Raw genomic sequence first — 14,521 nt, forward strand, 5'->3', positions numbered from 1 at the left:
GTCTTTCTGCCTATCCCGAAACACGTTAATCAGTGGAGGGGGGTGGGGGGGTCGAGGGAAGAGTAGAAGTATGCAGGAGAGACCCGCGGAGAAGAGGGGAGAATCTACAACGGATAATGTTGTAGATATTTACAACATTTACTCAATGGTAGGTATTTTTATCCTCGTTTTATTGGTTGGAGAATTATATCATGGAGGTTTATGTAACCAACAAGTGAGGGAGCCAGGAGAGAACACATTCACCCTTTAGTTGATTCATTCATTCATTCAGTCAACACATTTTTGGGTGTCTTCTAAATGCCAGACACTATTCTATCCCCTGAGGACACTTCTGTAAACAAAACAGCCCCAAATTCTTCCCCTATGGAGCTTTCTCCGCGAAGCGGGGATTGTTAGGAGCTGACAATCGGCAGCAGATGCTTGTAAATAACCGGACCTTTTTTGCCTTCTCCTGCCCTGCCCCCGGCCGGGCCTCCGCCTCCGGCCCGGCTCCGGCCCCGCCCCGGCTCCGGCCCCGCCNCCATCAGTTGCTTTAAGGGTGTGGTGTTTAATGTCCATATATCTGTGAATTTTCCACTTTTCCTTCTGTTATTTTTAACTTTGTTCCATTATAATCAGAAAAGATACTCTGTACAGCAACGAACGTGACAATATTGCATTCCGGAGAGTATATTAACACAACTACTTTATAAAGTTGTAACGAGGGCTAAATGAAGTGCATGAATCATGCGCAAGAGTGGGTGGGCAGAACACCGAATAAACACCAGTTCTTACATGAGATTTCACTCCATCGAAAAATCTGGAGCTCACTGCACCGCCGCCCCTGTGGCCTGCCCGCAACCGGGTGGCTCTGCCCGGCCCCGGCCCCGGCCCCGCCCCGGCTCCGGCCCCGCCCCGGCTCCGGCCCGGCGCCAGAGCTTTCGGAGCGTGACTCGTAGGCCGGCGCTCGGCGCGCGCCCTCACACTAAAGACGTTTCTTCCCGGCGGGGAGGAATCCCGCTGGCGAGCCGAACAGCTCCCCGAGCGCAGTCCGCGGACCGCCACCCGGCCAGGGCCGCTTTTGTCCCCCGCCCGCCGCCTCTGTCCGAGAGGCCGCCCGCGGGGCGCATCCCGACCGCCAGCGTCCGGTCCCAGAGTCGGGTGCGGCTGGGGCCCGAGGCTGGCATCTCTCGGGAGCCGCAAGGCGAGAGCTGCAAAGGTAACGCGGCGTGGCGGGGACGCGGGAGCGGAGCGCGTGGCCAGCTCACTGGAGGGAAAACGCCCCCTCCCTGCAGCGGTTCCCGGAATCTCCTCCTGTTCCTTCTCGCTCTCCCCGACTCCTCCTCCTTCTGCCCTCCCTCCGCGTCCTGAGGATGCGGCTCGTGCGGCCTTCCTCTCTCCCGGGGCCCCACCTGCGACCCCAGGACCACTCCCGGGCCCTGCCCTGCGCCCTCCACGCGTCGCCCCTGCTGGGAGTCCGCTTTCGTTGCGCCCCTCCACGTCCCACCCCTCCCCACCAAGGATGCCCAAAACACCGGACACTTGCCACTGCAAGATGTGAGTCGTTGCTGAGTTTGAGGGTCACATTCCTCCAGGTCCACCCCGCCTTGCAAAACCCGCTCACCATCCCAGTGCTCAGGTTCGGGATCTCCAGCCAGCCCCCTTGAGGTCCCCTGGGATTAGCGCCCCCTCGACCTGCATCGTGGTCACAGACGGCACCGGGGCTGGAGTGGCCTACACCCCTCCGGATCCGCTGTATGGAGGCAGGAGGGGGAAGGGGCGAGGGGACGTGGCCGCGGAGACAGAAGGGTGTACCTTCCCAGGGTCGGAGAGGGAAGATACTGGGATCGGCACTTGGCGTTTCAACCCTGAGCAAATCAATCCGTTACACGCAGTAGCGAGTTGACTCCATCAGCCCGTTTATTTGGTTAGCGATGGTTTTATTGACTCTGAGTATTCCCACCTCCTTTCTTTTAACTTTTTTTTTCCTTGTTTTGTTTAGCAGGAAGTCTTAGAAACGAATATAGCATGTTTGGGCGTGGAGTCAGTGGTGGGAAGTGCCGGAGCTGGCTCAGGGATACGTGCAGTTTCCCGTGTGTGCTAACTGGCCCAGGGGCTAAGTCCCACTCCTTGCCAAGGTTTCTCAGTGTCCTGTCCACCGACCCCCAATCCACCTGTGCAGGCTTGAGGGGGTGAGGGGATAGCAGAGACCCTATCAAAATCTACCCTAAGGAAAATATCCAATAAACTCCCCTAGCAATTAGGGCATAGCTAATAAGGCTTGATCTGCTTGTCTCAGAAAATGACTTGAACTTGTCAGTTCTATTGTTCACAAAGTTGTTTTCCACAATTTTAGATAATCAAAAATCTGCATGACTCATTTTTCTTACTTATATTTCCTCTAAAGTTTCTCATGTGTTTATTGAAAAGTTAAAGAAAATCTGATTTTGGTTCATATGATTTGACAATGGTGATTTGTTTAAAAGTCATTTCAAAAAGTATGAAAAGGATCGTAACCCAAGAAGTACTATCTTAGAAGTGAAACATTTATTAAAATATCTATTCCATGGCTCATACTTGCACACTCAAAGCCACATTGGACTCATTTTTTCTGCTACCTTTATAAACCTTCAAACTGTTCAAGAGTCAATGGTATGTATCATCTTTGATTATCAATCATCATGTTTTGTTTTGTTTTGTTTTGTTTTTGACAAAGTCTCGCGCTGTCGCCCAGGCTGGAGTGCAGTGACACAATCTTGGCTCAATGCAGCCTCCCTCTCCTGGGTTCAAGTAATTCTCCTGCCTCAGCCTCTTGAGTAGCAGAGATTACAGGCATGTGCTACTACGGCTGGCTTTTTGTATTTTTAGGAGAGATGGGATTTCCACTGTGTTACCCAGCCTGGTCTAGAACTTCTGACCTCAAATGATCCACCTGCTTAGGCCTCCCAAAATGCTAGTATTACAGACTCAATCATCATGTTTTATCAAAGCTAAAACCCAAACTAAAATGCTATTGCTTCTAAGATGCACTTTCATTTTATGTAATGAAGTAAGAAAAAACACTGTCAATCTTGCTATGCCATGCCACCAGAATGAAAGCATTCTGATTTCAGAAATGCTCAAATGTGAAAAGAAAATGTGCATGTTATAATTTGTGAAATGTTAGTGCAGAGCTTGACGGCACTGGCCCTGAAGGTCCTTCTTCTTCCTTTGGAAGAATGAAACTGGGGGGTATGCAATTCAGGGAAGAGTAAAGGAAAAACAAGTAGTTGGCAGAGGAGGTTGGCGGACTTAGAGGTACAGAAAAGAGAAAACAATAGGGAAAAAGAGGTATGTATGATGGGGAGGAGTTCAGAGCCACCACCAATTTTCTCTGGCCCCAACAGGAAAACGAGTTACCCCACAAACCAGGGTTTTACCATCTGGTACATGGGGATATCCATCAGCATTGTCACTGGTTTTCATTTATTTGTTTTTAATTCTCAAGTTTAAAAAAATATTTAAAATACAAGTGTGTCTCAACCACCAGAAACTATAGTGAGAATTCTCTGTAACAAATAGGAAAGAAGAAAACTGATCCAGTCTTTGGTTTTTTTTTTTAAAAAAAGAAAGAAAGAAAGAAACTGAATCGCAACATACTTTGCTTTTTTCTTTTCTCACAAAGGAGCAGTGGGCTGTTGATGCTGGATGAAGGTGAGTGAGATGGGGGAAGGTTCACTGGGCACCAACTTTCCGGGCTAGAGAAATTGCCCAGGCTTTACAGAACAAGCTGGACTCAGGTGCAGTTGTAAAAAGGAAGTCAAGGTTTCACCCCGCCATATCAGTGGGAGGTGCTAAAGCCAAACTAGCACCAGCAAAGTGATCAGAAATGGTAAGGGGGCAAAAAAGGAGAGGAAAGTACAACGTGGCTTTCAAGGCGTCTTACTAAAAACAAAGAATTATGCTTGGAAGAAGAAATTCATTACCGTTGCCTTACACCATACAACAACCTGATAAAAATATAAATCCAGGAAAACAAACTCAAAGATGAGAAAATTGTAAATTGGAGATGAAAAGGAAGATTGCAGACCTAAAGGAAAATTGAAGACCATAAAAACATAGTGACGGAACAAATAAGTCAGGAGAAAGAACAGAAGAAATACTGCTGAAAATAAAAGTATTGTAATAGGAGAAAGCCCAGTAAGGAAGCCCAGTGAATTCAACTGAAAAGGGACCAAGATTAAGAAGAAAGAAGCGATTGTGAAAGACAAAATACAATAAAGAATTGGGACCACTGGAGTCCAAGATGTAGAGAAGTCAACAAATGGGACAGAAAATTCAAATAAAAATAAGTCCGAAGAAAGCTTCTTGAAATGAAGAAAAAATGGTCTGTAGGCCAAAGGAACATGCCATGTTCCAGAAAATGTCATATGGGAATACAGAAGCACTAAGATAAACTATTTAAATTCAAAGAGAAAGAATTATTTAGGAATCTGAGAAGAAAAAGTAAAGGAGGGGAAAACAAAATCAAGCTGGCCTCAGACTTCAGTGCAGCACTACATGCCAGATTACGATGATTATGAAGGAACAATTCCAAGGGAAAGAAACTTTTCAGGGTTGGGGGGAGGGGCAGGTATTGTTTTTCCAGAAGAACAAAGGGAATTCAGCACCCATGAACTGTTTTTGGAAACACAAAACTTGCTGGGTAATAAAATCCAGGAAATAGCAAATTAAGAGATAAATCAAAATAAAGAACTTAAGAGTAGAGAATGGTAAAAAGACTCTTGATGAGTATTTATTCTATTTAAATATAGAATTAATACATCTGTAGAAATTGTGGGTAGGATAGAATGGGATTATAAAGCTAGACAAAAATATACAGCCACAAAAAAAGAGAAGTCGGGGAGGAAGATGGAAGGAAATATGAGAATACCAATATTCTCTTTCAAAGAATGGAATAGTAAATATGGTATAAAATTAAAAGGTGCTATGTGAATATGTAATACTGTAACTTTTAATATCTTTCATAGGTTTTATTTAAAACCTTAGAGGGATATTGTAGGAGATTATACTTTCTTATGGACAAAAAAATTTAAATTTTAGCAACTCCTTTGACTTTATTTTAGTCTTTCCCCAAGTAACATTAAACAGAAACACTGTGTGTGTGTGTGTGTGTGTGTGTGTGTGTGTGTGTGTGTGCATAGAAAGTTTTGTGGGATTATATTCACCTAATGTTAATGATAGTAATCATTTTACAGAAGAAAAGGAAAGATATTTGAAAATAAACTAGAATCAAATATGCCAAGATGTTAACAATTGTTGATGCTGGATGATAGGAATAAGGATGAGTGTTACTTTCTTCTTTGTACTTTTCATATTTTCTAATTTCTAGAAAAGATGTGTAATTGTATTTGTCTAACATTTCTGAATCCAGTTCATTCATTATTCATTGCCTTCCTGGCAATGTGCATCAGTCTGTGTCAGACAGAAGGAAAGACACAGCCATGCTTTCTACCAGGAGACTATGAGGCAGCGAGTTCCCAGAGGGTTTTGTCCATCTGGGAGGAGTTGAAATTCAAAGAATCACTTCACCCAATCCATCCATTTGATCTGGGTCTTGAAAATTGGCAGTATTTTGTCTGGTCTCAAGGTAAATAGCAGGTAGAGCTTTTCTTTCAGAATGGAGAAGGCTGGAGTGTTACAGGGTGAACCTGTGACAAAATTGGGGTTCAGCCTGGGAAACCACATGGGTTGTTGGTTTCGAACAAGAAGGAATTCAAGAGCAAGCTGACAGAATAAAGTGAAAGCAAGTTTATTAAGAAAGTCAAGGAATAAAAGTGTGGCTACTCCATAGGCAGAGCAGCAGCATGGGCTGCTCCACTGAGTTTACTTATGGTTATTTCTTGATCATATGCTAAATAAGCGATGAATTATTCATAAGTTGTCTGTGAAAGGAGTGGGAGTTCCCGGAACTGAGTGTTCCTCACTTTTTTTCAACCATATAGAGTAACTTCTGGATGTTGCCATGGCATTTCCAAACTGGTGGCACTGGTGGGAGTTTCCTTTAGCATGGTAATATATTATAATTAGTGTATAATAAGCAGCGAGGACACTTTTGTCACCATCTTGGTGTGGCGGGCTTTGGCCAGCTTCTTTACTGCATCCTGTCTTATCAGCGGGGTCTTCGTGACCTCCTATTTTATCCTATAACTAAGAATGCCTAACCCCCTGGGAATGCATCCCAGCAGGTCTCAGCCTCATTTTACCCAGGAGCTACTCAAGATGGAGTCACTGTGGTTCCAACACCTCTGACAAGAGCAGGGCATGACCTGTCACCTGGAGCTCAGCAGGACAATAACTCCAGGAAAAACTGGAAAGGCTGATAGCCTTGAATTTAACCTAAGGAGCTTAGTGCATCGTCAGGCAACAGTGAGCTGCAGACTGAGCGGACTACATAATTCGCAGGGCCCACCCAGAGCCAAATAAAAATGCAGGAGAAAGTACCACTAAAGGTACTAACATATAAAGCCTTTTCTTCCACAGTCCCTCTCTCTCAACACGTAATGTTTTTTTGTTTGCTATTTAATATCATTCTAAGTAAAAAAAAAATAGCCTGGGCACGGTGGCTCATGCCTGTAATCCCAGCACTTTGGGAGGCCAAGACGGGTGGATCACAAGGTCAGGAGATCAAGACCACCCTGGCTAACACGGTGAAACCCCGTCTCTACTAAAAATACAAAAAATTAGCCTAGTGTGGTGGCGGGTGCCGGTAGTCCCAGCTACTCAGGAGGCTGAGGCAGGAGAATGGCGTGAACCCGGGAGGTGGAGCTTGCAGTGAGGCAAGATCGCGCCACTGCACTTCAACATGGAGGACAGAGCGACACTCCGTCTCAAAAAAAATAAAATAAAAATAAAAACTTGAATTATTAGCATGAATATTGCAGTTCTTTATGTTATGCAAAACCAGATTTAAATAAGAACATTTAATTCATATATGGAATTATGAATTATACCAAGTTATACCATTAGGACTTTACAGCACATCTTGGGAGGTTCACTCGAACTAGCCAGAAGGAGCAAACTGAAGCCAGACAGGAAGATTGCAAAGAGGAAGAGAGGGTCTCCACCAGGCACAGAGCCACCTGAGGAAGCCCTCCCTCAGGCACAGGGATACCGAGGGAGCTGGAGCAGATTCGCACAGGTCCCTGGGTCCCCTCTGCCCTGGTGACTCTAGGATGCATGTACTTGCACCTGACTTCTAGGCATCCCCCTCCTGCTAGCTTCCCCTCGATCCAGCCTGGGGCAGGGTCTGGGGAAGTCAAGTCTTACATCTCCCTTTCCCAAGCACCTACCATCCTAACCCACAGTGTAGTGGCTTCGTTCAAGGGTCTTTACATCTCTGCCTCAGACATGCTAGGTACCTGGGTCAAGAGTGACCCAGAGACTCATCCCTGCCAGACCCAACCTCCAGCCAGCTGCCCTCTGACTCTAGTCCATGGGGCGAGGCTGGAGTGCTGGCCCTGACCTCTCCAGCATCTGCACCAGGACAGCTTCAGTGGAACTTGGTCCCAGTTGATGCCCCATGCCAACAGCAGCAGCAGTTGTTAGGCATAGAGAGAGAAGCCAGGCAGGGCCTGGGGTTCCTCTGCTGGGAGCCTAACCTGCAGGAGATGGGGAAGAATCCAAGTGTGAGCTGGGGCTCCTAGCACAAAACACACATTGAAAGATAAAATGGTTAAGAATTTCGGGACAGCCACAGGAGAGCCTTAAGCCAAGTGTAGGATCCTTCTAGCTGCAGGGCCCAGGGGGACTGAAACTAGCCATGCTTTAGGAAGACTGATCTACTTGTAGTCAGCAAGAGTTTTAAGGCGCTCCATTAACAATTTAGGCAGGATGCCAAGATGGGATATTATATTTTCCAAGCAAGAAGAATCTAGTAATCAGGCATGTGGTTCCAAGTGAAGTATGGGTTACAAGAAAGCAAGGGAGGAAGCCATCCCCTGGCCCAGAGGGGGAGAATGGGACTTCTAAGAGAGTGTGTGTTTGTGTGTGTGTGTGTGTGTGTGTGTGTGTGTTTTCTCAGCTGCTGAAGACACTGAGTGTTCCTGCAGATATATAACAAAGATGAAGATGTGCCACCATTGGAGACAAACGGAGGGACCAGAGGCTACGTGGCAGAGGTCAGGTTAGGTGTACAAGTATAAAGGAGCTGCCCTGGCTGGGCACGGTGACTCACACTTGTAATCCAAGCACTTTGGGGGACTGAGGCCGGAGGATCGCATGAGCCCAAGAGTTCAAGACCAGCCTGGACAACATAGCAAAACCCCATCTCTAAAAAAAAAATACAAAAATTAGCCAGGTGTAGTGGCACATCCCTGTAGTCCCAGCCTCTTGGGAGGCCAAGGTGGGAGAATCGCTTGAGCCCAGGAGGCAGAGGTTGCAGTGAGCTGAGATCATACCACTGTACTCCAGCCTGGGTGACAGAGTGAGGCCCTGTCTCAAAAAATAAAATGAAGAAGTTGCCCTTCTACAGTCTGGGTGTGGTGGTATCTAGGGGAATGTTCACAATTAGGCAACCCCTCTGTTGTGGAGTGATTATGGGAGATGACGTCACATCAAGCTATCTCAGCAGATGTTTCTCAATGGTTACAGTATTATGGGATTAGTTCTAGGCAGTCATGTTTGGATATCTGCAGGGCCCAGGGGGACTGAAACTAGCCATGGTTTAGGAAGACTGATCTATTTGTAGTCAGCAAGAGTTTTAAGGCGCTCCATTAACAATTTAGGCAGGATGCCAAGATGGGATATTATATTTTCCAAGCAAGAAGAATCTAGTAATCAGGCATGTGGTTTAGGAAGTCATGTTTGGGTGATGGAGTCTGTAGCAAGGCTGGAAATTTTGACTTGGAATCACTTGGATTTCTCTAAGAGAATACCCCAGGTTGGACCTGCTACTGTGGCAACAGAGAAGACTTAAAATTAAATTGTTTTAGCTTGAACTTGGTCTTGTGAAGTCCTAATTAAGGAAGAGGAGTCAGTCTGGGGGGTCTAGGGGAAAGCAAAGAAACAAAGCAGATAAGCTCTAGGTCTACCTTGCTTCATGGTCTAGGACATACAAACAAAAAGAAGAAGTAGAGAAGCTATAGGTCTGCCTTTCTTTATGGCCCAGGACATATGACCCTCCTGCACACATAACTCACAATCTTCCTGCTTACCATCAAATGCTTCAACTTATCATCAAACATCTCGGCTGACAGAAGAATGCAAGTTAGCTCCCGGCTACCTTGGCGTTGTCAGTCCTCCACATAGCACTCTTCAGCCCAAATTGCATTTTATGAAATCCCCAACAAGCCTTTGTCTCCTGGCAGTCAGCTCCTCTCTTACTGACCTGCCCATTGCTCCCTTGCAATATATTTTCCTACTTTCTCTAATAAATCTGCCTTTCTTGACCTAAACTGTCATGGTAAATTCTTCTTATGCCTGTGTCACCAGCCACAGACAGTCTCCACAAGCCATGACAAGTCTGCGATTTCATGGTCTTTTTTTATTTTGATGGTATTTCCCCAGTGTTTGGGGGACAGAAGAATGCCCACAATCTACAGGTCTTAGTCATGTGGATGGGGACAAAATATCCGAGAGAGAGAAAGAACAAGATCTACTGGGGCTCCTTAAAATTTGTCTTGAAGAATTCCTTTCTCACCTTGGAGTAGGGAAGACTTTCTGATTATGACTCAAAATTTAGAAGCTAAGAAAGAAAATACCTTTAAATCTGAAAACATAAAACTCAAAAACTTCTGGGTGTTTTTTTTTTGGGAGGGGTGGTTTTTTTTAAACAGCACAAACAACTCAAAGGGCAAGTGACAGACTAGGGAGAAAAGAAAAAGATGTGACTCATATCACTATTTCCCTTCTACTTAAAAAAAAAACTCCTGCAAACCAGTAAGAAAATAGCAACAGCTCAATGGAAACATTGCCAAAGGCACGAACAGTTAATGAGAAGGAAATACAAATCACTCTTAAACCTATGAAAAGATAAAGATGTTCGATCATACTCAGAGTAAGAGAAATACAAATTAATGTGAAAGACAATTTTTCATGTATGAATTTGAGAAAAATCCAAGAACTTGATGATACACCTCTACGAAGAGATGGTAGGGAAACCAAAATTTTTACACATTACAGGTAGTTATATAAATTTGTACAGCCCCGAGGGTGGCCGGAGTGACAGTTTCTATCCAAATTACAGATGCATAATTTCATTGCCAGGTCTCTTCCGTCTGCTTCTTCAGACCCACCTTCCCCTCTCCCCACTCTTTAGTTGGCCCAGTATCCTGTCTGGTAAGGATACAAACCCAGGCCCCTTGCCCTATGGCTTCTGGTTGTGTTCAGCCGATGGGGAGCCCCAAATGAGAGAAGTGAGGGATGCAGTGAGGGATATTTATCCCTCAGCCTCCTGCCTGCACTGCCCTCTTGGTCTGGCTGTGTCTAGTGGTCTCATGTCATAGCTGCTCATACAGGAGTTTCTCCTTACAAACTGCAGTGTCAGCTCCTTCTCTTCCCCTTCCGGCCCAGAGTGATTTACAGCCATCAGTGTTGTGAGCTACAGATTCTCGACTCTCCCTTCTGCAGGCCGAGAGTGGTCACAGCCCTCAATGTTGTGAGCTGCAGGTTCTGTACTCTCCCTCCTGGGGCCCGGAGTGGTCACAGCCCTCAATGTTGTGAGCTGCAGGTTCTCTACTCTCCCTCCTAGGGCCCAGAGTGATCACAGCCCTCAATGTTGTGAGCTAGATTCTCGACTCTCCTTTCTGCAGGCCCAGAGTGGTCACAGCCCTCAATGTTGTGAGCTACAGGTTCTATACTCTCCTTTCTGCAGGCCCAGAGTGGTCATAGCCCTCAATGTTGTGAGCTACAGATTCTCGACTCTCCCTTCTGCAGGTCCAGAGTGGGCACAGCCCTCAATGTTGTGAGCTACAGCCCTTAATGTTGTGAACTACAGGTTCTGTACTCTGCCTTCTGGGCCCCAGAGTGGTCACAGGCCTCAATGTTGTGAGCTACAGGTTCTATACTCTCCCTTCTGGTTTGCCTACAGCCTGCTCACACATTTGTAAATATAGTCCTGCACCCCCTAATGATGTCTTGGGCAAAGATGGACTCTTTATATGACAGTGGCCCCATAAGATTATACCATATTTCTACTGTACCTTTTCTGTGTCTAAATATGTTCAGATACACAAATGCCACTATGTTGCAACTGCCTGCAGTATTCAGCACAGTACCATGCTGCACAGATTTATAGCCTAGGAACAATAGGCTATACCATATAACCTAGATGTGTAAGTTGGCTACACTATCTAGGTTTGTCTAAGTATACTCTATGATATTCACACAATGAAATAGCCTAACAATGAATTTCTCAGAACAAAGCATTGTTCACAGTTGCAAAGATACGGAATCAACCTAAGTGTTCATCAACAAATGACTGGATAAAGAAAATGTGGCTAGGTGTGGTGCTCACATCTGTAATCCCAGCACTTTGGGAGCCAAGGCAAGAATCCAGGAGTTTGAGATCAGCCTGGGCAATATAGTGAGATCCTGTCTCTAAAAAAATTTTTTTTTAATTAGCCGGTGTGTGGTGACACATGCCTGTAGTCCCAGCTACTTAGGGGGACAGGTGGGAGGATTGCTTGAGCCTGGGAGGTTGAGGCTGCAGTGAGCCATGATTGCACCACTGCACTCCAGGCTAGGCAACACAGCAAGACCCTGTCTCAAAAAAAAAAGAAAAAAAAGTTACATATATATATATATATACACACACAGTATATTCAGCCATAAAAAAGAATGAAATTATGTTTTTTGCAGCAACATAGATGGAACTGAAGGCCATTATCTTAAAAGAAACAACTCAGAAACAGTCAATACCACCTGTTCTTATAAGTGGGAGCTATTAATAAATAATGTGCACACACTGACATATAATGTGGAATAATAGTCATTACTGACTGAGAAGGGTGGATTGGGTGTGGGGAGTTAAGGAATGAGAAATTACTTAATGGGTATAATGTATACTATTCAGGTGATGGGTACACTAAAAGCCCAAATTTCACCACTATGCAATATATCTAACAAAACTGTACTTGTACCCCTTAAATTTATTTTTTAAAGTGTCTATCCTAATTTGAATGAGCTGTTTCCTGCCAGAACCCTAACTGATACGTCATTTGTCTAGCAGTTCTATTTCTGAAAATTTTCCCACACTTAAACTGGCACATGTACAAAATGAAAGAGATTTCCTTGCAGAAGAGACTGGAAATAATTCAAATGTCTATAGTAGGGGTACTAATTATATAAATAATGGTGTGTCTATAGAGTAGAACTCTATCCAGCTATTTAAAAAAACAAGGATAGAAAGATCTTCCAAATACATTTTTAAGTGAAAAAAGCAGGGTGGAACAGGGACTATACATGCTATCTCTTGTCTAAAAGATGGGGAAATTAGAAATATGTATTTGTTTTTGCTTATGTGTGAAGACACTCTGAAGGATTCACGAAAGAAAAAAAGTAGTTTTCTAAAGGGAGTAAGACTTTTCACTTTTTTTTTTTTTTTGTATGCTTAAAATTGTTGAACCCAATGACTGTTGCCTGTTCAAAACTTAAATTTAAAATTCCTCCCTGACTAGGTGGGGGATTGGGCCCAGAAGTTGAGACCAGGCTCACTTGAATAAATGGGGTAAATGATCCAGTTCCTGGAGCTAGGAATTTTACTGTTCCTTACAGGTCTCTCACTGTCTTGTTTTGCTCCCATTTTATATTTGCAATTTTATTAGACACTTCAGAATTTTGATCACCTAATGTTGATTTCAGATGTAAAAGTCAAGAGAAGACTCTAAAAATAGCAAAGATGCTTTTGAGCCAGAATGCCTTCATCGTCAGACCACTTAATTTGTTTCTCATGGGTGAGTGCTGCTTTTTATCTTAGCTCTTACAGAAGCAAGCTGTGATGCCATCCTCCTTGAGAGCCCTGGCAGGAAGTAACAAACTCATTTCCCTGACTAGAGGACCCAGTTCCAGCCTGCCTAGCGTCAGGAGTTAAGTGGAAAGCAGATAGGAAACCTACGCTAGTGGTTTAGATTCAATGTAATTTCCTGTCCTGTTGTTAATTTTCAGAAAACAAATGAGTGACTTAAGGCAATAATAATTGGGACTATCCTCACCTATAATTTGAAGAGTAATTTCTCCTAACACCCTTTCTTCCTCCCCAATCTTTGATAAATGTCTTTTACCTCTAAAGTTGATTAATTAGTAGCATGCTTATTCATATTCTGAGAATGTTTCTAGGATGGACAATTGCTTCTGAGGACACTCCCTCAGTGAGCCCAAGTACTTAAACAAAAACAAGGAAATTATTGTGGTGTTAAAGATCTCGTGTGTGGCTGGGTGCGGTGGCTCACACCTGTAATCCCTACACTTTGGGAGGCCGAGGTGGGTGGATCACGAGGTCAGGAGATTGAGACCATCCTGGCTAACATGGTGAGCCGAGATGGCACCACTGCATTCCAACCTGGACGACAGAGCGAGACTCTGTCTCAAAAAAAAAAAAAAAAAAGTTCTTGTGTGTGTGTGTGTTTGTGTGTGTTTTGAGACATAGTTTCACTCTGTTGCCCAGACAGGAGTACAGGGCGTGATCTCAGCTCACTGCAGCCTCCACCTCCTGGGTTCAAGCGATTCTCCTGCCTCAGCCTACCAAGTAGCTGGGATTACAGGCACCCACCACCATGCCTGGCTAATTTTGTATTTTAGTAGAGACAAGGTTTCACCATGTTGGCCATGCTGGTCTCAAACTCCTGACCTCAAGTGATCCACCCGCCTTGGCCTCCCAAAATGCTGGGGTTACAGGCGTGAGCCACTGCGTCCAGCCTTTTTTTTTTTTTTAGACAGGGTCTCTCTCTGTTACCCAGGCTGGAATGCAGTGAGCGATCTCAGCGCACTGCAGCCTCCACCTCCTGGGTTCAAGCAATTCTCCTGCCTTAGCCTCCGAAGTAGTTGGGACTACAGGTGTGCACCCCCACACCCAGCTAATTTTTTGTATTTTTAATAGAGACAGGGTTTTGCTGTGTTGGCCAGGCTGGTCTAGAATCCTGACCTTGTGTGATCCACCCACCTTGGCCTCCCAAAGTGCTGGGATTACAGGCATGAGTCACGGCACCCGGCCCCAAATATATTTTTAAGTGAAAAAAGCAGGGCAGATCAGGGACCATACATACTGTTGTTAGTGTCAGCTCCCAAATGGATCTTATTTTAGCTCAGATCACAGTCCTTGCACCATGTGCTGCTGGCACCAATGTGGAATAAAAACCATCTATGTGGGCTTTTCTTTAGCACAAGAAGTCTCAATCTGATACCAATAGATGTGTGTTAAAGAATTCCAGACTTGACCGGGCGCGGTGGCTCAAGCCTGTAATCCCAGCACTTTGGGAGGCCGAGACGGGCGGATCACAAGGTCAGGAGATTGAGACCATCCTGGCTAACCCGGTGAAACCCTGTCTCTACTGAAAAATACAAAAAA

The 14,521-nt window shown here is 44.9% G+C and overlaps 1 protein-coding gene across 4 annotated transcripts in view; it reads left to right on the forward strand.

Annotated features, from left to right (window-relative positions):
* The first annotated feature begins 879 nt into the window (after window positions 1-879).
* The window catches only part of IFNAR2 (interferon alpha and beta receptor subunit 2), a 35,054-nt gene continuing 21,412 nt past the window's right edge, over window positions 880-14,521 (forward strand). For 3 of the 4 annotated variants that reach the window (XM_017883919.1, XM_017883922.1, XM_017883921.1), the window contains exons 1-2: window positions 880-1,198; window positions 12,820-12,911. In XM_017883919.1, coding sequence (XP_017739408.1) covers window positions 12,857-12,911 — 55 coding nt within the window. In that variant the 5' untranslated portion in view covers window positions 880-1,198; window positions 12,820-12,856. Of the gene's footprint in view, window positions 1,199-3,643; window positions 3,673-12,819; window positions 12,912-14,521 lie in introns of all 4 variants that reach the window. The other variant, XM_017883920.1, reaches the window with a different exon arrangement.

This window comes from Rhinopithecus bieti, unplaced genomic scaffold (assembly GCF_001698545.2).
Source record: "Rhinopithecus bieti isolate Rb0 unplaced genomic scaffold, ASM169854v2 scaffold_13207, whole genome shotgun sequence".
Lineage (NCBI taxonomy): Eukaryota > Metazoa > Chordata > Mammalia > Primates > Cercopithecidae > Rhinopithecus > Rhinopithecus bieti.